Raw genomic sequence first — 26,204 nt, 5'->3', positions numbered from 1 at the left:
CAAGTAAAGTTCATTAAATTTTGTAAGTCTGCATTATTGTTACTAATTTATTAAATAAAATTGAATAAAAAACCTCTTAAAAAATTCTCAAAAACGCTTTTTTTTGGGCTTGCAAGCAGGCTTGCGAATTTCCTAATTCAAAAATTTTTGCATTTTCCCTAAGTTGGAATTAAAAATTAGATTTTTATTTTTCATTAAAAAAATTATTTTTTTTCTAATTCTTAATTATTTGGATTGAAATTTTTCATTTTTATTTTTTTATTAATTAATTTTTATCTCTTAATTTATTAATTTTTTTTTTAACTTTTCTTTAATCTGATATAAAAATGAAAAATTTCAAACCAAATAATTATCCTGTTATAGCAGTTGTCACTCTCAAAGGTTTGGTCTTGCACGGAGATGTGTTTTAGTAACTGATTAGGGACATTTTGTATGTATGTAAAAATTCCGATTACCAGAAAACTTCTCAAAACTTTTGCATTTCAAGGTCTTCTTGATGCCATGACATTCAGTGGCACACATACATACATACATATGTGTGCATATGGATACTTTTTGCACACTTGTCCCATAAAAATGCCTCACGATCGGCTGTCTGCCTTATTGCCCTCGTTTCTTGACAGCAGGATCGCTGTTTGTTTATACACAAAATTACATACCCACACACATACACTTATATGTTGATTCAACTATATGCACTCTCATACTGCTCGCTCTCCTGTTGAACTACTGTTCATTCTCCAGCTGCATTTCGGTGTTTATTTATTCTTTCGCATTTGTGTTTTTGTAATTTCAAAGTACATACTTATGCATTTATGTAATTTTTGTTGTGCTGTAATTTCGTCGCCGTTGCTCAAAACGAGTTTCTTTACGCCTCTTATTGTTTTTGTAGTTTTTTGTTTGTCTCGTTTGTTTATTTTTGTGCTCCTGCATTTACTTTATGGGAAGTTTTTCAAAGTCAAGGTTAAACGAGTTGTTGTTGTATTCGCTTTGTGGCATGTCTTACATTTACTTATTCGCTGAAATTTGTTCTTTACACAAATAAGCTTTGGTAATTTTGCGTCATACATACACACACATACGCATATAATATGTAGATTTATAGGTTATGCACATTGAACCTTTTAATTAAAATTTGCATTAAAAAATTTCGCGTCAATACCTTATTTTACACGTGTACCAGCCGCGTACTAAAGTACAACTTCATGACTAAACGTGTCGCCATTTTTAGCAAAACCAAAAGTACAAAAATAGAATTTTAATTACTAATGAGTAAAGTAGAGTTGGCAATCTTGAAAATATAGCTGAAAAAGTTTAGAATCGAAAAAATCTTTATAAATTAAATAATTTAGTGCCACGCATGTTTTTGTTACTTGTTGTAATTTTTTCAATAAAAAAATATATGTATGTATATTAAACATTACCGTAACGGCATTGTACTCACTTTGCACGGCTAACTGTTGTTGATGCGCTGCTGCTCGCTGTAAATATAAAGAAATAGGAAAGCATATGAATATTGGAATATGGATGAATATTATGGAAAAAAGCAAACTTAATTAAATTTTTACAATAGTTTGTTATATAAATAGCATAAAAAAAAATATTCTACTTCCAAGGTGTGTATGTACTGTAGAACGTATCGATTTTTTTTCTTTAAAATCGCGTATGCGGAAAATGATCACTCTGTCCCTATGGGAGTAAGGCTCTAAAATCGGTTTCGATTTAACGATATTTAAGACGAAATTCAAAAGATCTGAACAAACGGTTGTATGGGAGATACATAGAAATGTGATATAGTTGTTCGATCTGGCCGATTTTGACAAATGATCAATAGAATATCAAAATACAGCTACGTATATCTCAAAAAGTGAGAACAAATTTTTATAATCCCTAAAAAAACTTCGCCTTAAAAACCGCTTATTTCAAAAATATCTATTTTAACGCCCAAATCAAGGGGTTACATGGGTTTCACAACTTCAAAAAACGATGTTTGTATCTTATTTAATTCTATAACTAATCTAGAATATTGTTCTAAATGCTCAAGTTGATCCGAATAATAGTTTTGAAGATACAACCGTGAAAAGTTGCGCGCTCGAGGTATCGACAGATACCATATAGTCATTCAAGGGGTTACATGGGTAAACGGGTTTCAAAAAATCGACTTATTAAATTCTACAACACCTTTAGAATATTGTCATAAATTTTCAACTTGATCCGAGTAATAGTTTCGGAGATACAGCCTTGAGAACTTGTGCGCTCGGAGCTAGCTAGGCTAAGTGCGCCGTCTTTAAACGTGTTTTTGAACTCAGTTGGCTTTAGATTTCTTGAAAACTACTCAACCGAAATTTCATGAATTTACACAGGTCTTCGAGATACAATTTTTAAAGACATGGACGAAGTTTTTTTTACAACTATTTGAAAAAAAATGTCGCGACATTTTTGCTGAAATTTTCAAATTTCAAAATGTCTGCCAAAAATTCAATTTTCAGTTTTTGTTTTCCTTCGTCCTAGTTCTAAATTAAGTTTTTAACTTTTGTCACTTTAGATAATCCTGTAAGGCGTTATCCTGCCAACGCGGGCGCATCTTTTTTCCGAGGGGACACCGGAAATGGCCGAGGTTAAAATATTTCTTTCCAAAAATTTCAGAATTTTTTTGTTAATAATGTATGTTTGTAACAAAAAAAATTCTAATAAAATATTTCATTTTTTATACGAGAAAAAAATTGTTGAAAAATTTTTGTTTTTAACACGAGGAAACCTATGCAACCCCTTAATGAACATTTGCGCGACTTTTTCGTTAAAATCACCTGCCTGTAATAATATCAAATAAGTAAGAATTCTATTTTTGTATTTTTCGTTTACATTTTGCAACAGCATTCGTACACCACTACGCTCCAGCGCTTGCACATCGAGCGATTGACTGCGTCCACGCGACGTTTTCGATTGTGCCGGAGTGTGTGAAGACGATGATGATGACGACGACGACGAGTTGGCATAGCGCGAGATCCAGCGTTTCACAGCAGACATGTTTTAATTGTAAATTAATTTTTAATATTTTTTAATTGGCAATTTGGGCATTTAAATTACGGCTGTAGGCGTCGTAGGATTAGAAAGTTATCACAATTTTGCTTGCTACCGGTTATTTTTAAAAATTTTGTTATAAAATTTGAGCTATAAAATTTTTGCTATAAAATTTGTTTCTATAAAATTTTTGCTATAAAATTTTTGCCATACAATTGTTATTTGCCACAGTTTTTATTGTTATTTTGATTTTATTAACAAATTTATTGATTTTTAAAATAATGTATACTTTATAATTTTGAAATAATATACTTCATTAATAATTTATTTACTTTGTAAACTATTTCTTAAGCGAAATATTCAGCCATTCCAAAAGTGATTATTTTTATTACTAATTTGCATATAATTTTTTTAAAAATGATATTACGTTTTGTTTTTTTGTAATTATTATTATTATAATTTTATTACAATATTATTATTATTTATATATTATTTTATTTTTATTTATATTTTTGTTTTTTTTTATTTTTTGAACAGTCCTTGATCACAGCACTTCAATTCACGAGCATCACATTTGAGTAGTTTTTTCCGCATTCACAAATTCACATTTTTCTATTACACATACATATATTTTTAATCAATTTCATTATTTTCGATTTTCTTTCAAAATTTAATTTTTTGTAAAATTTGTTAAGTTCAACATTTTATTTATTTTAAGTTTGCTATTTCTTTCGCTGCATAAAATCTAGCATTAATCAAATGATTTTACTTTTGAAATTTTAATTTTTTTAATTTTTTTGGTAAAAATTTTAAATTTAAAAATTCGAAATGACTTTTTTGTAAAATATTCCCTAGCAGGCAACACTAATAAAAGCTTTCCAACACTAGCTGCGCGCTAATCACAGCTAGATGGCGCTGTATGAGCTTTCAGACTTAATATGCGAGGTATAATAAGGCTGCTTAGTGTGTGTGTGTGATCGGCGAGCTTCCGGCAAAATTTGAAATGAGGAGTGGAAATCATAAGCGAAAATTTCTGTGATAGTGCATTTACATAAGAATAAAATTCATTTTTTATAAAGATATTTGAAAAACGTTTTTAAGAAAGAATTTTAATGTTAGAGTTAGAATTTTAAATGTATTTAATGGGTTATATCCACTTGCCAGTTTAACAATTCGATTTTTAATTTTGCGTATGTCTCTCAGTATATAACGTAAATAGTTATATTTGAGAATTTGAAGTCGAATCGTAGGCAGTTAGTTTCGAAGCATGAGTTGTACTTTTAACCCTGGACGTGCTTCGTTAGTCGATTCGTCTAACAATCATCGTGTTTTGCAAAATAACGATGTCCGTCCAGGGTTAAGGACGTCTCCGAGCATTCGAATCCTCTCCCAAACTTAAGAAATTGTATATCCCAAATGCCTGAACCGACAATTTGAAATTTTCTCACAACCTTCTCAGATATATTTCCAGGTAATGATCGAATGATGAAAGTTTTCGATGATTTTCGATGATGAATTCAGTGTTTTAAGCCACTATGAAGTGTAAATTTTTTTGGCAAGCCGCCATTTTGTCAAAATAAAAATTTTAACTAGTCCTTTGATCATTACCTGTATTCTTTTATAGTAATAATAATATGTTTTTGGTTTTTTGATTTAAAACAATTTTAAGCCAAGAAATCTCCCTCAGCGCCAGATACCTTTTTGAAAATTATTCTGGAGATCGCCAACGCGCTCAAGGCAAATAAAAATTTGTGAAAATAAATCGCCGATTATTATAGTACATTAAATTATGTAAATGTACATTTTTTTATTTTATGCATAAAATAAAATGCTTTAAAAAAAATTCGCGAAGAAAATCGCGTTTTCAGCCTTTAAAGTGGATATAACACTTAAATAAATAAAAATCAATCAAAAATTAATTGGAAAAAATTTAATTTAAGGAAAAATATGAAAAAATATAAATAAAAAAATAATCATACTCATGCATTTCACTATTTCAAATCAACACAACAACAAAAACAACATTCAATTGCGCTGCCCAATTAAAGTTTCCCCTTTTTAATTGCGTTTATTTCGGTTGATGAGCCAGTGCAACTTTTTTTAAAACAAATCTAAATAATCTAATGACCTTAAGTGGCAGTTAAAAATGTAGATTTACATTGTAAATTGTTGGGCAATAAGCGTTGCAAGCTGTTGCAGATTTTTTAAATGCAAATTTTCTATGACAAGTTTGTGGGAAAAATATTTGCTAAGCAGTTGATTAGTATACATGAATATATCAAAAAAAATTTTAATTATGTGAAAAGATGAATAAAATATATAGTTCAAACGACACTATGCACCAAATGTACAAATGTACATATCTACATACATATATGGTGCACCATAATTGCAACTCTTCAAATGTGACGTCTCCTACCTAGGCAAACATAACAGAAATTCCATAGCATTTTGTAAATGTTTAACGATTTACAGAAACCTTAAAAATCTGCTCTTAAATAAGCTGCTTCTGTAGTATCTTCGATAGTTAGGCTAGACAGCAACAAGACCATATCAATACTTCAATTCGCAGATAAATAAGTCCACAAATAGGTTAGATTAGATAAAATAAGAAAAAAAAACGGAAACTTCAACTGCAGCGAAGCAATAATACCCTACACGGATGTATTTCTTATAGCATAAAAGGTTACAACATAATCTTCAACTTTTTACGTGGTCAGTTTGGATGACGGCTATATGCTATAGTGATCACATCTGTACAATTTGTTCAGAGGTTGTGGCATGGCCTTGAATAATAAGCTAAGCCGAATTTCGAGAAGATAGATATCTTACAAATAGAAAAGTTTTCAATACAAGGGTAGACTAAAGGACAAGTTCGCATATATACGGAAGGAAAGAGCGACGAACATGGCTAAATCGACTCATACAAGTCTTCTACTTTTTCTTCTGGGTAACACAAATTTCGTGGAAAACTAAACGTACAAACCTAGTGTAAAATCTCGAAAAATTTATTTTTTATTTCTTTCATATTTCGATAAATTATAACATTAAGGGATTACATGGGTTTAGATGTATAAACAAATTGAATCTTTTTAGTTTTTATTAAATTCTACAACAGCTCTAGAATATTGTCCCAAGTTTTCATGTTGATCCGAGTACAATTTTCGGAGATACAACCTTGAGAACTTGTGCGCTTGAGCTTAAGCTAAGTGCGCCGTCTTTAAACACGTTTTACTCGAAACTGTGTTTTTAAAGTCGGTTGGCTTGATTTTTTGAGAACTACTCAACCGATCTTGATGAAATTTTACAGGTCTTTGGGAAACAAGTCTTAAAGACTTGGATGAAGGATTTTTTTTTTCGATTTTAACTAATCGAAAAAACAAAATGTGAAATTTTCACTGAATTTATCTTTTTTTGTAAAAATGTCTGCCAAAATCCAGTTTCCAGTTTTTTTCCTTCGTCCAAGTTCTAAGTTAATGTTTTAACTAAAACACGTATGTTTTTCACTTTAGATGATCCTGTAAGGAGTTATCTGCCAATGCGGGCGCATCATTTTTCCGAGGGGTCACCCTCCAAAAATTTCAAAACTTCTTTGTTAATAGTGTATGTTTGTAACAATAAAAAACTCCAATAAAATAATCAATTTTTTATATGAGAAAAAAATTGTTGAAAAAGGGCTGTCTTTTACCCGAGGAAACCCATGTAACTCCTTAAAACAACATAATAAAAAAACAAATCGATATCTCAAATAGTTTCTGAGTGCAGTGATAACTCGCTGATAAATGATCGCATCATCACAAAAAATGTTCTGCCTATTTCATATATATTTCTACATTCAATGACATAACGGTTTTTTGATCTGCTCAAAAATCGAATTTTGGCAGACCAAATTTGGAGTAAAATTGGTGGCTTGCGTGGCATTTTTCCCTTTTTTATACAAAAATTTCAAAATAAAGCGAATTTCTTCATTATTTTCAGTCATTTTTGAACAGCTGCAACTTTTTTTCAACTTCCACGAATTTAATTTTTTGTTGGTTAAATGAAGCTTAAAATCTCACCTTTCCAACAGTACATACATACATATATAGTAAAATACGATAAAGACTTTTTTCGACTACTCAATATTATTTTTTCTTTAGAGCCTTCCTATCAGAAAAATGAAAAAGCAAAGATCTTCAGACTAAACCTTATTGTCTCATGCCTACGAACAAAGACAGTCGAGAACTTAAGTGTAAAGAAGCTTCCAGTATGTGCATTTTAACCTATGTATGTACAGACATATGTACACGAGTACATACATATATACGTAGGTGTATGTGCATATAGGCTTTTGTGCATAGGTACATGTCATATGACGTTTCTTTTTGGATTAATTGATAACCACATCACATACAGCAGATAAATATTACCGTTATATATTTTACCGATACTTGAAAAAAATAAATCAGTAAATTATGAGCCGACATTTTCATATTTTTATAACAGCTTTTTACCAGAAAAATAATTCTTATCTAAATATTTGAGTTAAAATCTACCAAAATATAGCAACAATTGTTATTTACCCACGTCCCAGCGTAAATGTCCAAAAATAACAAATAAAGATGATAAGGTTGTTAGCTATAACAATGTTAGCGGGTGATCCAAGTAGAGGTACTTTCTTCAATAGCACTTTTTTGAGATTCACGCATAGGTCAACAAGCTGTCATATTATTTTTGTTCAGTATTCGATTGGCATTTCATCATGGAAAGACTTTGATCTGAACAACGTTTACAAATCGTTCAACTTTATTGCGAAAATTCACGTTCTATAAGGAATGTGTTTTGCGCTTCGCTCAACTTATAATCAACATATTCGGCCTACTGAGCGTACTATTCGCAACAACATCATCCATCTACCAACATGCATTATGGGACAATTTCGACCGAATAGACCACGCCCTGCACGCAGTGAAGAAAATATAGCAGCCGTAGCTGAGAGTGTACACGAAGACCGCGGAGAGTCGATTGGGCGCCGTTCGCAGCAAATCGGGCTGACATATGGAACGACTTGGCGTATTTTAAGTCGAGATCTTAAATTAAAAGCGTAAGCTTGTGCTAGAACTGAAGCCGCTTCATCATGCCAAGCATCATCGCTTTACTCTACGGGCTCTTAAAAAGTTCCAAGAAGATCCGATGATCCATTTCTGACTCAATGGGTATGTAAACAAGCAATATTGCAGCATTTGGGACGCAGAGCAACCTGAAGAGATTCAAAAGCGGGCCGATAGAATCATGGATCCATATTTCTTCAAAAATAATGCCGGTGAGAACGATAACCGACTATTTGATGCCTGAATTTGAATTGAAGCTGGTGATCTCGGCGACATTTTTTTTCAACAAGATGGCGCCACTTCACACACATCGCATTTCAACGGATTTATTGAGAGAACACTTCGGTGAGCAGATCATTTCTTGTTTTGGGCCGTTCGATTTACCACCAAGATCGTGTGATATCATATCGTTAGCCTTTTTCTGTGGGGATATGTAAAGTCTAAAGTCTATGCGAACAGTCGTGCTTCGGCCTTGAATCAAAACAACACGCGTGTTATATGACAGTTACCAGTCGAAATGCTCGAATGAGTCATCGAAAATTGGATTGAATTGTTGGACCATCAGAGACGTAGCCGCGGCGAACATTTAAAAAAGATAATCTTAAAAAAACAAATGCCAAAAATGTTGTTTCAAATGATAATAAATATTCTCCATAAAATTTGAAGTTGCTGTGTGTTTTCTTTAAAAAGTAGGGAACCTCGACATAGATCATTCTTTATATATTAAGAAAAAAAATTAAAAATAACAGTGGATTGAAATCGTAGACACAAAACGGGGCTAACAATGCGTGAAAAAGTGAAGGTGAAAAATAATACACCAAATAATCTAAGTAAATAAATGACAAATATATGGATTTATGTACGTTTAAGACTTAAAATAACTACGAAAATTCAAAATAATTTAGTAAGTAGCCATTATTAGGGCAAAAAGCAAAACATCAAAAAACCGCAGAGTCACAGCAAAAAGGGAAATTGAATGCAATGCGCTGAGTAAATAGAAATCTGCAGACAGCAAATTAATCCTTGACCTTGGATTTAATTGAGGAAATTTGTAGATCAGCCAACGTCAAATAGCGGAATAGTAATGAAAATGAATGCAATAATGTGCAGTTATGCTTATTAGTATATAATATAAGCTTATGAACCCAGCCGATTGCGGTTTTAGCTTATTTATTTATAGGCATAATTAAATTGAAGCAACGAAAATAAATTTTTTGAAATCGAATTCGCGGTATAAATATGCTATACCATAAGCTATTTCATACATTCAAATAAAAAAATGAAATATTCAACTTTTAATCCCAAATCTATTGGATTAAATATGAAATATCTAATTTGCCGGTGTTTGGGATTAAAAATTGAAAACCTAATTTTTATTTTTTGATTTTGGGTGGTCAGTTTGGACCGCTATATTCTATAGTTAGGTAAGGTTAGGTTAGGTTAGGTTAGACGGCTGATCAAAGATCGCACGTAGACTACTATATATACATAGTTCTTGGTGAGGCCATATAAAAGAAAAACTCCTGTGTTCGAACTTATAAATTAACAAAAGGCTTAGTAGCCAATACCAATTTGCACAGGCGTCCAATTTCCATTCCCGCCAGCTAGGTGGGATGTCTCAAAGTATGCGCTCTCAAGTGTGTAAGTCTTGACCTTTCAATTGTGGGACAGTCAAGAAGAAAGTGTTGCGTTGTTTCCACGTCATCTTCTTCTATACAGCTTCTGAAGATGACGTCTAGTAGGATTCCCAATCTTACGTCGTGCAGAATGGATCCCTATAGGTCAATGGCTCGTTACAAGTCCCAAAAGGAGAAGCTAGTCTTACTGAGGGCAAAGAGATCACTAGATTTTTTGCGATCACTCTTGGGCCGAAGGGCTTTTAGGGTGCACCGATGGTGGCCCAGCGCTGGCCAAACTTCCGTGAAGCCCTGCTATCTAGTAATAGAAAACCAATTCTATCGAGAGCGGCTCTAGAGTACCATTTCTTGCTAGTTCATCAGCTTTACAGTTTTCTGCGATTCCGCTGTGGCCTGGCACCCATACCAGTCTTATTACAAATGCACTCGATGCTATTGATAGCGAGTTTAGATACTCTTTGACCAGCCCTGAACGCACTGTTAATGAGTTCAAGGCTATCCTCGCCTCTCTGCTATCTGAGTAGATGGGCACTTCTCTGAAGGAGGCTGCACTTCGGAGCAGTAAATCTACTGACAGTAATCCCCCAAGCTTTGACCCATCCGTGAAGAAGCTCGTTGTCCTTCTCCTTTATCGGCTTCTTCTCACGCACAACTCCCTGGCCGGTATATGGGTAGAGAAGAAGCCGCCAGCGTTCGGTTTGGCAACTCCATAATCCAAGTGATCCAGTATGAAGTCAAAGTGAGTGAGGATTTCCGAGTGTTCAGACAAGTGCACTTTTAGAATTGTGTAGTGATCTGATCTGAACAAGTGATTTGGATAGTAAGCCATGCAAAATTTCATGAAGATATCTCGTCAAATATCTGTCATAATATCTTTTCCATAAAATTATTTGATTTTGATCGTTCAGCGTATATGGCAACTATATGATATAGTGGTCCGATAACGGCGGTTTCGGCAAATGAGCAACTTGTTGGGAAGTAAAGAACGTGTGAAAAAATTTAAAACGATATCTCAAAAACTGAGAGACTAGCTCGCGTGTGCACACAGAGACAGAAGATGTCTAAGTAGACTCAGCTTGCTACACTGATTATTTATGTAGTATATGCTTTATGGGGTCTCCGACACTGCCGATGTGCTTTAATACTGCGTAATTGCAAACCATACAGATTACTTCAAACTCATGCTGAGTAACTTGTGTGGTATGTACGAGGATTGTACAAAAGTATAGCGAATTTTGAATTTTCGCGGAATATGTGTATGCGATTTTCAATTGTTTTGTTCCGCTATGTTGGTATCCCTAACTTATGCAGACAAGGTCGCCGATTTTGAATGTTTAGTTCATTTTTTACAGCTGTTTTGCTTGGATGCGTTTTTGTTCGTCTTCGATTTTTGCTCACTTTCGACCAAAAACAACGTCGTTGACATTACTCAGGAGATGTTGGACTCAGTTCGCGAAGACTCAGATCAGTTCCAGAGGATCATTAGTGCGGATGAATCATGGGTTTATCATTATAACGTGGAAACCAAAGCTCAGTCATACCAATGGAAGCTGCAAGAGCCAAGACCTAAAAAAGTGCGCCAAGTTGGGTTAAATGTGAAGGTTTTGCTAACAATTATTTCGATTGCAGAAATCTTATACATGTTGAGTTTTGACCTACCCGAGACCTAGCCGCCTGTAACTTTTTTGTACTCCTGAAAGGACGACGCTAAGCTACGATTGAGGAGATTAAAACAGCAGCAAAGAGTAGCTAAGCGCATCTCCTCACAAAAAATTGCTTTGTAAGAGCTTTGAGGATTGGAAAAACGCTGCCAGAAGAGTAATATACATTAGAAAGACACAAAATAGATATTCATGAACAAATAAACACCTTCTTAAGAAATACAAATTTCGCGATACTTTTCGTACAAACCTCGTTTATACTAGCCATTTTATAGTTTATATCGAGATACAGTGAGTAGCTCAAATCTACAGGGATTACCGTTGACATTTTATCGACACTTACAACAGTGAGAGTAACTAATAATATAACAGCATAAAAAATACTTTTTACTGATTGCTAAGTACTTTAAATCGCTAACAAATTGTTACAAAATATTTTGAACTAATATTTACCTTTTTGGAACTAATTAGTAAACAAAGTGTGCAAATAATTAAAAGGTGACTGGTTAATGTAAGGATTTTTCTAAATAATCACTAAAAATATATATAAAAAATAGTTCAAAAACAGTGTCTTAGAATTTTTACTATATTGTCGAGGAGATATTTACATTTTTGATATCAAAGACTAATAGTTTATCACAATTTCTCGGCGTTTATACCCAACTCAATCAAACTTAGGAAATATAATCAAATGTTCGAAAAAACTCTCTTATATGTTTTTCTTCAATAAGTTTGTTATTGCTTTCACACATATTTCACCACTGAATGAATGAAATTTTATGAGAACTAAAAAAAAAAATAATAATAAAATAAATAAATGCCTTAATAACGCTATAGAATACAACAACATACGAGTAAATCACTCTAGACCCAAACCATTTGCAACAAAGTCGCGAAGAATCTCACGTACGAAATGCAATTCGCAAGCAAAAAGTTATGGAATATTGAAACAGCGAGCAAAGGAAAATAAAAATGCAAAGTAGATTGAAGTGCAGTGAGGAAAAATATTGGCAAAAAGCAAAAAGTCAACCGGCAAATAAGAATATTTACAAAATGAACGCTGAAAGCTGCAGAAAACGGACTCACAAACACATACATAGAAGTACTTGTGCATGGTCTATGTATTTATGTGTTTACAATGTGCTCAATATGCAAACGGTAATTTAATTAAAGACAAATATACACAATGAAAAAAAAAAGATATATAAGAAAAGCAAAAAGTAAAGAGGAAAACGCTTTGCACATGCTAAATGCAAAGCGTAAATATTGAAAATGGAAAGGAAAAAAAAAAAATAAGAAAATGATTTACTATACAATAGGCGCTAATGGACAACGCATACAGAATTAATATTAATTGAGTTGGCTTTTGCGAAAAATGCTAAATATTAATTGCATAATAATACAAAATTTTTTTTTATTTAGTAAATTATAATAACGACTGACGAGTGGGTTGGTGGCGAGGCTAACATTGGATGGGTTTGCAGCGTGGATATATCAAACTTAAAAAGTGAGTATAAACAAGTAAGGAAGGGCTAAGTTCGGATGCAAACGAATATTTTATACTCTTGCAACTTGCAGGAATCAAAGCCGGTGAAATACATTAGGATCGGAATAGAAGAAATTATATACAATTGAACTTCCTCAATTCAAATTACCTTAATCCCCAAAAAAAACTTTGAGTTATGGAAGAAAATGTGTATGAAATTTGACTTCTATTGCCAATTCGAGAGTTCGAGGCAGAAGGCGAGAAGTTCAATATAACACATCGACATATTCGACAAAAGGTTTGTTATATATGTTCTATATGGGAGTTGAGGATATTATACACCCGATTTTATCCATTTTTGCTTATACTACCTTGTACTTGTATTGATAGTAATAATAAAATGTTCTTTGAGGCTCCAATCATATAGAGCAAATTCACCCGGTTTTATGTGTTTGTTATATGGGGGTGAGATCAAGTTTTCGCCAAATTTTATCTATTTTAGGCACGAAGATACACTATTATGAGCAAAAGACGCTACGCTCTCTCATTTTCATTGGGATAACTCACATATTGGCCGATATACAAGGTTTGTCGCAAAAGCAACAGGACTGTTAAAAAACAACAAAAAATTAATATTTTTCAAAAGTTTTATTTTTTTATTCAAAGTAGTTTCCTTGTGCCTCGATACAGCGTTTAGCCCGTTCAATTAGTATATCAAATGAGTGTTTAAGGTCATTTTTCGGAATGCTCTTGAGAATATCGGTCGTCGCCTTTTAGCTTTTAGCTGAAATGTCCTGAAACCAGTGTGCTTTCATGGACAAATGAAGTTTTCCAAATAGGTAAAAATCACAGGGTGCCAGATCAGGTGAGTAGGGTGAGTTATTAATGGTTAATATGGAGTTTTTTGTCAAAAAATCAGTGACAAGCGTCGACCGATGACACGGCGCATTATCGTGCAACAGGCGCCAGGACCCTGGTCACGACGAATGCGTGACAAAAGACGCTTCATAACACCAAGGTAAAACACAGCATTAATCGTTTGGCCAGGTGGGACGAACTCTCGGTGTACAATACCCTCGGAATCGTAAAAACAAATCAGCATTGTCTTTATTTTTGACTTCTGAAGATGACCGACTTCTGATCGTCACAGAGGTCCTCACGACCTTCTTGGAATCGCTTAAACCACTCATGCACATTACTACGGGATAGGCACTGATCACCATAAACTTTTTTCATCATTTGAAATGTTTCAAGTTTAAGACAAAATTTAATATTTGCTCTTTGCATTTTACGACCGATGACCAAAAGCTGCTGTCACTTTTTGATCGATAACATCGATTGTAGTTATCCAATTGTCTTAAAATTTTTACGAAATGTCAACAAGAGATCAAACTTTTTATTTCATATACCCACCAATAGGTGGCGCCACCAGAAACAGTTATATTTAAAAAGTTCTGTTTCTTTTGCGACAGACCTTGTATACGGTACAAAGTCACCCGGAAGTTCGATTATCTTTATATTAGGTATATGGCGGCTACGATTCTACCCATTTTTGACACGCACATATATTATGATCAGGAAAATATTATCTCTGAATATCAATTATACATCTCGCACATTGACCGATTTTGCGGTAAAAAGTCAACTATAGTTACTGGGGTTCAAATATTCAGTACCTAGAGGCTTTCACAGTTTTTGTTGAATTTGAACAATTTTTGGCCCTAAGGTGATACACGCTAAAGACATTATTCGCGCGAAGTTTTATCCCGCAATATTAATTGCTTCTTGATTTATGTACTGGAAACAGAACGAATCAAGTGGGATTTGAAAGTGTGTGTTATATGGGAAGTGGCCGTGGTTGTAGTCCGATTTCGCCCATTTTTGCATTGTGAAGTGAGAAAGTTACAACAATGTTATGTACCAAATTTTGTTGAAATCGGTGGAGCAGGTCCTGAGATGTAGTGTTGTCTAATTTTTACACCGGCTCCTTTAAGGACTTCTCATACCATCTTGGAGGTAAAATTTAATGTCTGTAATGGTGTATTTAGTTATTGATTTATCGCGTTTAAGAAGGTTTTTGACGGTACTGTTATATGGGGACTAAGCGGAGTTATCAGCCGATTTCATCCATTTTCACACTGTCGTGGGAGTTCTTATAATATTTGTGCTCAATGAATTTTGTTGTTGTAGCTTTAGTAGTCTAGAAGATACATATGTATGTACATTTAACTTATTAGAGGGCTGGGTCACGCCCACTTTTTTTTTTTAATTTTTGTCCCACAGGTGATTCCAGCCAATGCGGTCTCCTATGCGAATTTAATATCTTAATTTAGTGCTTTGTAAGGTCACTTTATAGGTTTTCCTTTAATGGCGTTTTGTGGGCGTGGCAGTGGTCCGATTACGCCCATCGATGAACTTGTAATTTTTTTTTGCCAAGAAACATGTGTATCATGTCCTATTAAAGTGAGTCTGGATAAATTTTTTACATTCCTCTATTTAAAATTTGAAAAAAAATCGTTCACTTTTACTGTAAAGTCACGTGTTCATGGTTCCTAACTGCTTTCATAAAATTTCCTATGACGTTGAGTAAGTGAATTATATGTACTATTTATCCGCTGAACGTGTCAAACACAAAAACAAATGCGCCGATCAGACATCCATAAGTCCACACAATTAAATGTTGTTCAACATACTTTGTAGTTATTGTTTTTGCTGTTAGCTTTCTGAAATACTCGTATTATCTGTGTAATATAGAAACGAAATGAGAAGAGGATTGCTAGTAAAGTGCACAAAGAATGAGTAATTCCAAGCCGTTCCCAAGTAAACGGAACGGACACGGATTCTTATCAGATCTGGGACGAAATCAGAAAACGAACAGTCAAAACTTCTGTGCCTAGCTAGAGAAGGAGTGATGTTACAGGGCTTCCCACCGAGTATAACTAACTCCGAATTACAAAAAATTCAACAACCTCGATAAGTTTACGTGAGGCCTAACCGTTCAAGAGACAATGTACAGAAGATGAGAAAAGACACAGAAATCACCAGGTCGGTAGGTGATGAGACTTTAGCTTCGAGCTATACTGATAGTGAAGACGTGCATGAATCTGGACAAGAAATAGAGATTAAACAATCATTAATTGAACGTCGGCATCGCAGTGAATATCTTCTTTTGAATAAATGTTCCTACTCCGAAGCGAAAGATCTAACGATACTTTAATGAATCAAGTTTATATCTCTGCTCGAAAATCGCTAAAGTAACATATAAGAATAAAACTAGAGTTCTGAAGAATTTATAAGTACAGGCTACCCTCAGCAACCTTTCCTTTGAAAATCGTAGAACCTTATTGCTCCTCTCTACAAAACCCATATACCAAAAGCACAATTGTAAAGTAAAGAAGAAGTTGTTAAAAGCCATTTCGGCAATTAGATTATGTCGCTAACGAACCCGGCAAACACATAAAAAATATTTCCTACTGTTGTAGAGTTTGTCTGAGGTCCTTTGCTATTGCGAAAGCCGCGGAACTGGTCTCTAATGCAGACAATTGCCGAGTCAACATCTACGTCGACAGCCAAGCAGCAATTAAGGCACTAAACTCGTATCGCATATCGGCCAGAAGTGTCTTGGGAAGCAGGGCGGGAGTGGAAAATGTTGCCAGAAGCAAGCAACTTCACTTCTACTGAGTGCCAGGTCACAAAAGCATCGGGGGCAATGAAATAGACGAGGTTGCCAAGAATGGTGTACGGCTAACATCCGAAAACGTAATCAACATTGGGAAACCCATGCATTGTCTATACGATAATCTCGACAGAAACATGGTAAAGAAAATTAAAACCCGATGGAACGAGCTACTTGGGTCCAAAACTGCAAAATTAATGTGCAAAACGTTGGATCGGAAGTACACAAAAAGTCCTATTTGCACTCGATAGAAGAGACTGTAGGAACATGATTGGAATACTAACTAGTAACTAACTATTTGGTGGCGGCACACGCCGCTGGGGCTGACAGATCGAGAAGACTACAGGAAATGTGTAGGGTGGGGCACCAGGGAAATAATGAAGCATCTCTTGTGCACTTGCCCCCGATTTGGCATGATTACGCTGTAATCATCTGAGGTCACCACGGAATGACCATATTGGAGAAGGTATCGATAGTGAGGCCGCAGAGTCTGTTAAAATTCGCGTTAAGCGCAGACATCCTAAAGGACGACTACTCCGCTTGGACCTAGCAAATGAACTCCATCTGGTATAGCAAAGGACCAAAACTGGTGTATTGGCCTACCAGATTAAACTAACCTAATCTACAGCTTGTAGCCGTATGGATTGGAGTTCACAAGGCATACGGGTGGGCTACGATCATATTTGCAAAATGAAGAATTTTGGAAAAGATTGGTCTCGCATTGAAGGAGATCCTTGAAACCCCCACTTACAGTTTGTCCTGGAAAGTCATATTTTTTTGATTTTCTTCCGCCGCGACTGTACTTCGGAGCGTGCGCGCACCGTTTGGATTCGGCAGAAGGCGTTCCTAGCTAACGAACGAGCGGCTGGTCAGGACAAATATTTTCGCGCGACGTGTTTCTGTGAGTGGTGCAAGCCGAAAATGCAGCGTTCGTTAGAGCAGAACTCCTGTGTAAAGCTTGGTCAATCTGCGATAGAGAAGTTGGCTTTTTTGGAGGGCCGGGAAGAGGTCGCTGATGCAGACCGGAAGAATTAGCAAATCTAAAGTGAAAACGATGCTCATTGTCTTTTTTGACATCAAAGGCATCGTCCACCATGAATTGGTTCCTCTTGGACAAACCGTCAACGCCAAGTTTTCTCGGCATCCCAACGCTTCCGCAGCGGCCCTACAGCCCAGATGTGGCCCACCAGACTTTTTTTGTTTCCTTGCCGATGAAAGGGCATACAAGCAGCATGCATCTCACCTTCAATGCTTGGAAATCGCTGTGGCAGCGCTGCATGGATGCAGAAGGAGCCTATTTTGAAAGTTTTTAAAGAAATGTAACAATTGGTTCAAAAATTTTTTTTTTAAATCGACTCAGTCTTATTACTTTCCGGACAAACCCTGTATTTTTATTTTCTTGGATTTCGACCACAAAATGAATAAATTTTAATAATTCAACGCCTCGTTAAAAATTAATGAAATCGCTAACCATATTTAGGAAGTCTCCCGTTTATCTTTATGTGGCGTGTGTGGCAAATGTTCTAACAAATGATTCGTATTTAAATTGGCATGCTCTCAAAATTAGCAAAATGTAAGAATTCATCAACTAATTATAGAAATCATTTGGCGCCGCAATGGTGCGAAAATTCTACTAAAGTGTGCAAAAGTTAATCTCTAATTTATATTATACAAATTGGAAAACTAATACTAGGTCGAGTTTTTTTTTTATATTTATGTAGTTTTATATTTTCCGTGTTTTCCTAAAAGTACTACAAGTGTATATATGTACATATATGTATGTATGTGAACACTTTAAGAATATACGGATACTAATAGATAACATGAGGAGTGACAGATAGGCCTTTATTAAATTGATGACTCAAGAAAATGTTGATTACGTCAAAATCGTCGTAGATAATGATAATGATAATAAGAGAATGATAAAAACCTCTTGCCGGACAATTAGCGAACACTTGAGTTATCCAAGAATCGTTTTTAATAATAGTGAATAGCGACAATAGTAATCATAAATTCGAAGTATACTATACATATGTTGCTCCGAGGCACTGCCCACGTCTACAAATGAACAAGGCAATGAAGAAAAACTGAATAAATTGTGTTCCAAGCATTTGAGTCTTGGAACATGTAAAAGTAGTATTTAAAATTATTTATGAAATGCTGTACGATTTGAAAGCCTCAATGACAATTAAAACGATCCCAGACTTCAAAAAAAAAAATCTATGGAAAATACTTTAGATGAACACTGGCTCCACAGAATAGGCTTATAAAAGTTGTGGTTGAGTTCTTCGCTTTCTAAAGTTTATTGAGGTTAATATTTGTCGGAATAATTGACATAATAATGGCTGACAGTGTAGAAGAGTGTTAATGACTAACGAAGTTCTTCGGACGATCATCTGGTTTGCGGATTAGGTACAGTTTCTCAGTGAAAATTATTCACTGTTGGCTTTTTAAATAATTTTCATGAATTAGCTTAATCTAGAACGACGCCTATGGTCAAGCGGTTCATACAGTAAACACCAAACCGCTACATTTTGATACAGATATTGGTTCGATACAATAATAAAATGACAAAAGTTCCACCAAAAAGCTGGGATATGCAAATAAATTAAGTTTATACTCGCTGAGATAACTGATGAAACCAGCAAGAAACTGCTCAAAACGAGTTTATAATTAAAAAGTCACCGGTGTACTATAGTAGAACATTTTTTTGGCAAAATTCGATTTTTTAATTCAACAGAGTTCCTTTCAAGGGTGACCCTCCAACTTTCTGATACCATTTTTGTAGTACTATTTGTTCTTTGCTTCAAAATAGATATCAGTTTCGGTGATCATCTCTTCATTCGACGAATATTTCTTCCCAGCGTGCATTCTTTGAGAACTGAAAACAGGAAATAGTCGCTGGTGGCCAGATCTGGAGAATATGGTGGATGCGTAAGCAATTCGAATTGCAATTCATGGATTTTTGTCATCGCTTTCACTGACTTGTGACACGGTGCATTGCCTTTCGTCTTTCAAACTCTCCAACTCTCTCGGAGTGAAATGATGGAGCCATGCTGCATCCATTGTTATATATCGACGAAAAAACTCCGAGTTTCTCATACCCAAATATTCGTGAACGATATGATATACACGCCGAGTTGATATCTTTAGAGTGCCTGCTATCTCGAATCACTTCACCTTACGGCCATCCAGAATTATTTGATGGCATTTTTTGTTGTTTTCGTCGGTAACAACCTCCGTCTTTTCTGCCCACTTCAGTTTCGCTAAAAACCAGTATACATTGGCACAAAAAAGAACCCGGACCCCGGTGAATAATGTTTTCAAAAATATATTTTGCCAAGTAGGACTGCTTTTAATTACTATGCCAAATATGAGCGCGATCCACAGTAGTGCGTTGCGATTTTCACGAAGAATAAAAATATCGAACAAAGAATTTGTCTCAAATTTTGAATTTCTAACCGAAAGTAAAGAAAGGAAAGGAAACTGAATCACAGTTTTATCAAAAACACAAGTCTACGAGTAGTACACGGCCTTCAAAGACGGTCGAGAGATCGTTGAAGACATTTTTCGATCTTCAATCTCTTCAACTGATGAAAATATTAAAAAAGTGAAGGATATGGTCTATGATTGAATGGTTGAAAATCGTCAGGCAAGTGTTAAAGAGATAACAAAATTCTCTAAAGAAGCTGAAAGCCATACCAAAAAGAGAAAAACTAAAAGTGTTTCGAGGACTGGAAAAATCGTTGGCGATTGAGTGTATTACATCTAGTGGGGATTATTTTGAAAGCGAAAAAATAGATATTGATAAATAATTAAATAACATGCGTTCTATTTACAATTTCTGGGTACTTTTTTGTCACAATGTATAATTAACAGCACTACGAGGCACGACTGTGCTTTGAGCAAGTAAGGAAATTTAAGATTCGAACCCACAACTCATAGAACGGTTGTAACACACAAAACGAATGAATAATATACAAAAAATATTCAAGCTTGGTATAGAAATTTCAGCGCACTGTACGCTTACATGCGTCTAGGTATGCATGCATTTATAATTTCTTGCCCAAATGGAAGTGAGAATTTCTGTTTGTTCCGTACTTATCACACATTTCATTTAGTTTTTTTTCTATTTGCCCACTCGCATGTTACAAATGTGTAATGCAAACAAAAACAAAATGAACTTACGTAACCAGCAAATGTGATGAGGTACAACAAGTATTACACAAATAAAAACTAACTAGGAAGTATTTTCTATAACAGCGACGCAGCATTGCCTCTTTAATTACTTTCTAAATTTCAGGCATTTTTGTGTAAATATTTTTCTTTTTAGCCGGTTACGGCCGATAAACGCTTATTAAAAGCTATTTGTATAGCAAATATCGTGATAGACTACATTTTATATTCATATATATAATATACATACATACTTACATACATATGTATGTATGCCTAGTTTAGAATCAAAAGTTTTGCGGTGCCTTTTTCGGCGCAGCTGATTAAAATTAATTCGATTTTGTTGTTGTTATTTTACTAGTAATGTTTAGTGCTACTTGCTTACTGGCTGAATGATTATTTCCAATTTGATTGCTTTGTTTTTATTTGGTTTTTAATTAATTAAACTTTTTTTGCATTGGTGTGATGCTTCATATTGATCTTGGCTATGCCTGCTTGCTGTGTGAAATTTTGATTTTTTAACTACATTTATTTATGTATTAATATTCGTTGATTTATTAAATTTTAGCTGCACAAAGGTCAGCCACTTTATTGTGCGCAAACATAACTGTAAGCATATACCGATCTACATACATATATGTATATTTGTGATATGTGTTTAGAGTTAAAAGGGTGAGCAAAGAGCAAGCGATGTACATATTAAAAAAAAAATTAAAATGAAGTAAATATCGTCAACTAAAATGCAAAACAGCGTATCAACAAAAAAAATATAAAATCGTTTTCAGATATAATAACCAATATATAACCACTATATGAGTGTATGATAACCAATAAATAACCAATATATAACCATTTTATAACCAAAACTCTAATTTTGTTTCATTATGAGCGTATGGTAACCAATAAATAACCAATACATAACCATTTTATAACTAAAACTCTAATTTTGTTTCAATATGAGCGTATGGTAACCAATAAATAACCAATATATAACCATTTTATAACCAAAACTCTAATTTTGTTTCAATATGAGTGGTTTCTATTATATCGTTTCTGCTTCACCTCTAAACTTATGAAAAGTGATGTTACGCTATTTTGTATTTTAGGTGATGATATACATATTTTTTCGAATAGTAAGTTGTTGTAATATGGAGAAAATATTCAGATTTCGAAGCTATTAAGAAAATAGTGATATTTTTGGTCAAAAAAAAAAAACTTTTTGTTAGTTTTATATAGTAGAAGAATACCTATTTTTCACGAATTAAGCGGGTATTCCAGGCTAGGAATAAAAAAATCGATTTTTGTTTTCAAAGTTTATCTATTCAAGAATATGTCTACAGGCGGATTTTGCAAAATTCAGTTTGTTTTGGGAGATATATTATATATTATATAGGTATTTTGCTGACCCGGCATCCAAACTGGTTCGGCCGGAACTGCAACTTTAAAAAGTTTTTGTCGAAACTATCGTTTTCAAAACGTTACCCGCGTTTTGCCATCTGCGTTGTACTGATACGATTTACCTGAATTTTTTAGAGAATCTTCTTTATTAATTTGTGTATGTATAGAACTGTCTATATCTCAAAATCTAAATTTTTACAATTTTTCGAAATTCAAAAATGCAATTTCTCAGATTCGTTATACTGGAACTATTTATCTGTAATTTTTAGAGAGACTCCATCATGAATTTGTCTACATAAGTCTGGAACCGCCTATATTCCAAAATTTAAATTTTTACTATTTTTTAAAAAGTCGAAACTCAAAAATGCCTGAAATATTTAGAGAGTCTTCTTTATGAATTTATATATGTCTGAAACTCTTTATATTCCAAATTTTAAATTTTTACTATTTTTGAAAAATTCGAAATTTAAAAATGTCTTTCTCAGATTCGGTCTACTGGAAAGCTTTACTTGAAATTTTTAAAGAATTTGTTTATTCCTGTAACTATGTAAGTCCCAAAATTTAATTTTTGCTATTTTCGAAAAATTCGAAAACGTCAAAAGAAGTGGTAAACATTTTTTTTTTTTGAAAAATTCGAAACAGTCAAAAAAGTGGTACAAAAATTTCAGGCAGTCGCTATTTTGAGAAATATTTCTCCAACTTTTCTCTAGTACCAGATATTACGACATTATTCTTGAATATGTAATAATGTTTGTTATTGGTTTCAAATTGCTAGAACCGACAATGGGTATGGTCACGTGCCAATTTTTTGAGACCACCCACTTTATTAGCTGTTAATTTTTGCAATTTTTCATTATTTTTAATTTTTAATTTTTCTCTGTATTCTTTTAATGTTAATAAATAGCTAATAAAAAGAAGGATAGTAAAAATTTTAACAGCTTTTGTTCGGACACTTTAGATATTAACTGAAATTCATGCCGCTAGACTAGACTAAAATTACTTAAGACTATTCCAGGTTTTTAAAGACTTTATTATAGCTGATATTGTTTCAGTAAACTCAAAATAATTTTTTAGGTGTGAAACTTCGCTAATCTATGAGTTTTGAGCCTAAATGTAGGCAACGTTTCGTAATATTTGCCTGCTCAAGTAAAATCTTGCATACTTTAGGGCAACACATAACTCCAGAAATTTTAAAAAATTTAAAATTCTCGTTTTTAATTGAAGTGTAGTTTCGTTTTTAGTTGAAAAATTTCAACTTATGTATATATTTTTCAACAAAATTTAGAAATTTTTATTGAAACACCTATTATTTGAATTTGTTTGCATTTTGCTTCAATATTAATGCGAATATCTGTATAGAAAACGTCATGTTATATTAAGACAGATAGCACTTTTAATGCACAGTCAGAATTAATTTTTTTAAGTCCCTTGAAGTCAAAGAAAAAAAATCATTAGGAAACATGTAGCATGCAATGTAGTCAAATTCAAGCTTCGAGCGCTTTTAAATATATACATAATATATACTAATGCACATCATTATTTAAATATCTAAAATATTTATCGTTCCATCCTAATGCATGAAAAGCAATACAAGTGTTTTTTCTGCTATTAATATTACTTGCTCGCCACTCAATTATCATTGTTTGCTTTTATCTTTATTACTGCTCAATTAACATTTCATTTCTATTGCGTGTTCTATTATGTTCCTCTGTTATGTAGCGGTACATTGATGGGTTGTTGACTTATATGAACTGTCTACACAGGTGAACACAGCTGAATGACTACTTCCTTTATATTGTCAGGAGTAAAAATTTACGATGGAATTCTTTAAGTTAATTAATAGAAAAATTATGAATATCGATCTGAAATTTTGCACACATTCTTTTCTTCTCAAGAACCTGCACATTTGTCAGAACTGCCAATATCGGTGAACTGTCATACCAAGTGACCTATCAAATTCAAGTTCTTGTATGGAAAACTTTTTTATTTGACGAGGTATCTTCGTGAAATTTAGCATGGATAGTTGTCAAAAGTAACACTACAATCTGTGAATATATTGTTCTGATTGGATCACTGTATCATGTAGCTGTCATACCAAGTGACCGATCAAATTCAAGTGCTTGTAAGGAAAACTTTTTTATTTGACGAGGTATCTTCATGAATTTAGGCATGGATAATTATCTAAGGTAACGCTATAATCTGTGAAGATATTGTTCTGATTAGACCACTGTAGCATTTAGCTGTCATACAAAGTGACCGGACAAATTTAAGTCCATATATGGAAAACTTGTTTATTTGACGAGGTATCTTTATGAAATTTAGCGTGGATAGTTATCTAAAGTAACGATACAATCTGTGAATGTATTGTTCTGAACGGACTACTGTAACATATAGCTGTCATACAAAGTGACCGATCAAATTCAAGTGCTTGTAAGGGAAACTTTTTTATTTGACAAATTATCTTCGTGAAATTTAACATGGATAATTGCCCATGATAATGCTATAATCTACGAAGATATTGTTCTGATTAGACCACTGTAGCATATAGCTGCCATACAAAGCGACCGATCAAAATCAAGTCCATATATGGAAAACTTTTTTATTTGACAAAGTATCTTCGTAAAATTTAGCACGGATAGTTGTCTAAAGTAACACTACAATCCGTGAATACATTGTTCTGAACGGACCACTGCAGCATATAGCTGCCCTACAAGTGACCGATCAAAATCAACTGTTTGTATGGAATGCTTTTTAATTTGACAAGAAATTTTACGCAAATTATTGATCAAGCCATGCTATTAAAATGCACTTGTGCAGGGTATATTACATTTTATATATCAGTTACGGTATTATTCACCTTTTTATTTAAAAATAAATTCTTGAAACGTCATTTCGTCGCATTTAAAAAACAAAAAATTTCAAGTACCATAAACACAGTCTATATTTGTCGGACAGTCATTTTCCATGCAACGCATAAATACCAATAAATTAAAAATTTTGCAAATTATTTACACTTTATGGCATTTTGAGAACACATAAATGAAAATTGAAACAGCTGTTCGTTGACACTCGGCGCTTGGCAGAAAAGTTTTCTTTGTTTTCGCTTTTGCGCAAACTGTGATTTTCACTAAGAGGTGACAGCCACAGAGCATGTTTATGTGTGTATTGCGTGTGCTAATTTATTCGCACAAAATTTGTGTCACGCACACACACATACACACGCAATTACATGGCACTCGGCAATTTCACATTTTCTCGACTTGACCGTCAATGAACTTGAAAATTATTGGCGTCACAGCGCTGAGTCGCCTCGCGCATGCAAACACAAACACATACACCAACACGTGTAGTGGGAGTGACAACAAGAAAATGCACTAATAAACAAATATATATACATTTTTTTCAAATATTTATTTAATGTAAAGTGTTGCGGCGTGCAGCGCATGCAATTTATTTATTGGCATTGGACTTGTGATTTTTGCGCTTCCTCACAAAAAAAAAATAATAAACTAAATAAAAAAATTGAATAAATAAAATAAAATCTTTACATTTGCCTACTGCAGTCAGCTGCCTTTTCCTCATATTTATTTATCAGCCGCTGCACATCGCACAAATTAATGCAGAATTGTTAATTATTTTAAAGCAAAACTGCAAGCGACCGCAAATTGGACGCACGCGGCGTATACGTAATGCCATTAAGCTAAATCCGACATGAATGTGGTTGGGTGTGTGTGTGTGTGTGAATGACAGCAGTGTGGCATGCCACAATCGCTTTGGAGCGGCGTTGATTGATGATGGAATCAGCTAATGTTTGGCGGAATCGACGCTTTCTTGGCACCACATCGGACAGTGGGTCGGTCACGTGCCAACGCTAATATCTTAAGTGAGCGAATTAGCGCTCCGACGTGTAGACGAGTTAGGTCAGACTTAACGGGCGCGCAATTTCACATGTCAGCTTATTGTTTATATGTATATGTATATGTATTAATTTGTAGTAATGTGTTAAATATTAAAGATAAATATTAAGAAATGAAACTTTTTAAAAGTGGTAATTTGACG

General features: G+C 33.9%; 1 protein-coding gene across 4 annotated transcripts in view; it reads right to left on the bottom strand.

The window, feature by feature from the left end:
- LOC120767948 (5'-AMP-activated protein kinase subunit gamma-1) overlaps positions 1 to 26,204 on the bottom strand; it is a 218,201-nt gene that overhangs the window by 86,560 nt on the left and 105,437 nt on the right. For 3 of the 4 annotated variants that reach the window (XM_040094354.1, XM_040094338.1, XM_040094346.1), the window contains one exon: positions 1,445 to 1,481. In XM_040094354.1, coding sequence (XP_039950288.1) covers positions 1,445 to 1,481 — 37 coding nt within the window. Of the gene's footprint in view, positions 1 to 1,444; positions 1,482 to 2,862; positions 3,165 to 26,204 lie in introns of those variants that run through there. The other variant, XM_040094382.1, reaches the window with a different exon arrangement.

This window comes from Bactrocera tryoni, chromosome 1 (assembly GCF_016617805.1).
Source record: "Bactrocera tryoni isolate S06 chromosome 1, CSIRO_BtryS06_freeze2, whole genome shotgun sequence".
In the NCBI taxonomy this organism is placed as follows: Eukaryota; Metazoa; Arthropoda; class Insecta; order Diptera; family Tephritidae; genus Bactrocera; species Bactrocera tryoni.
The sequence above is the reverse complement of the archived record's forward strand: the minus strand, read 5'-3'. Positions and strand labels throughout refer to the sequence as shown.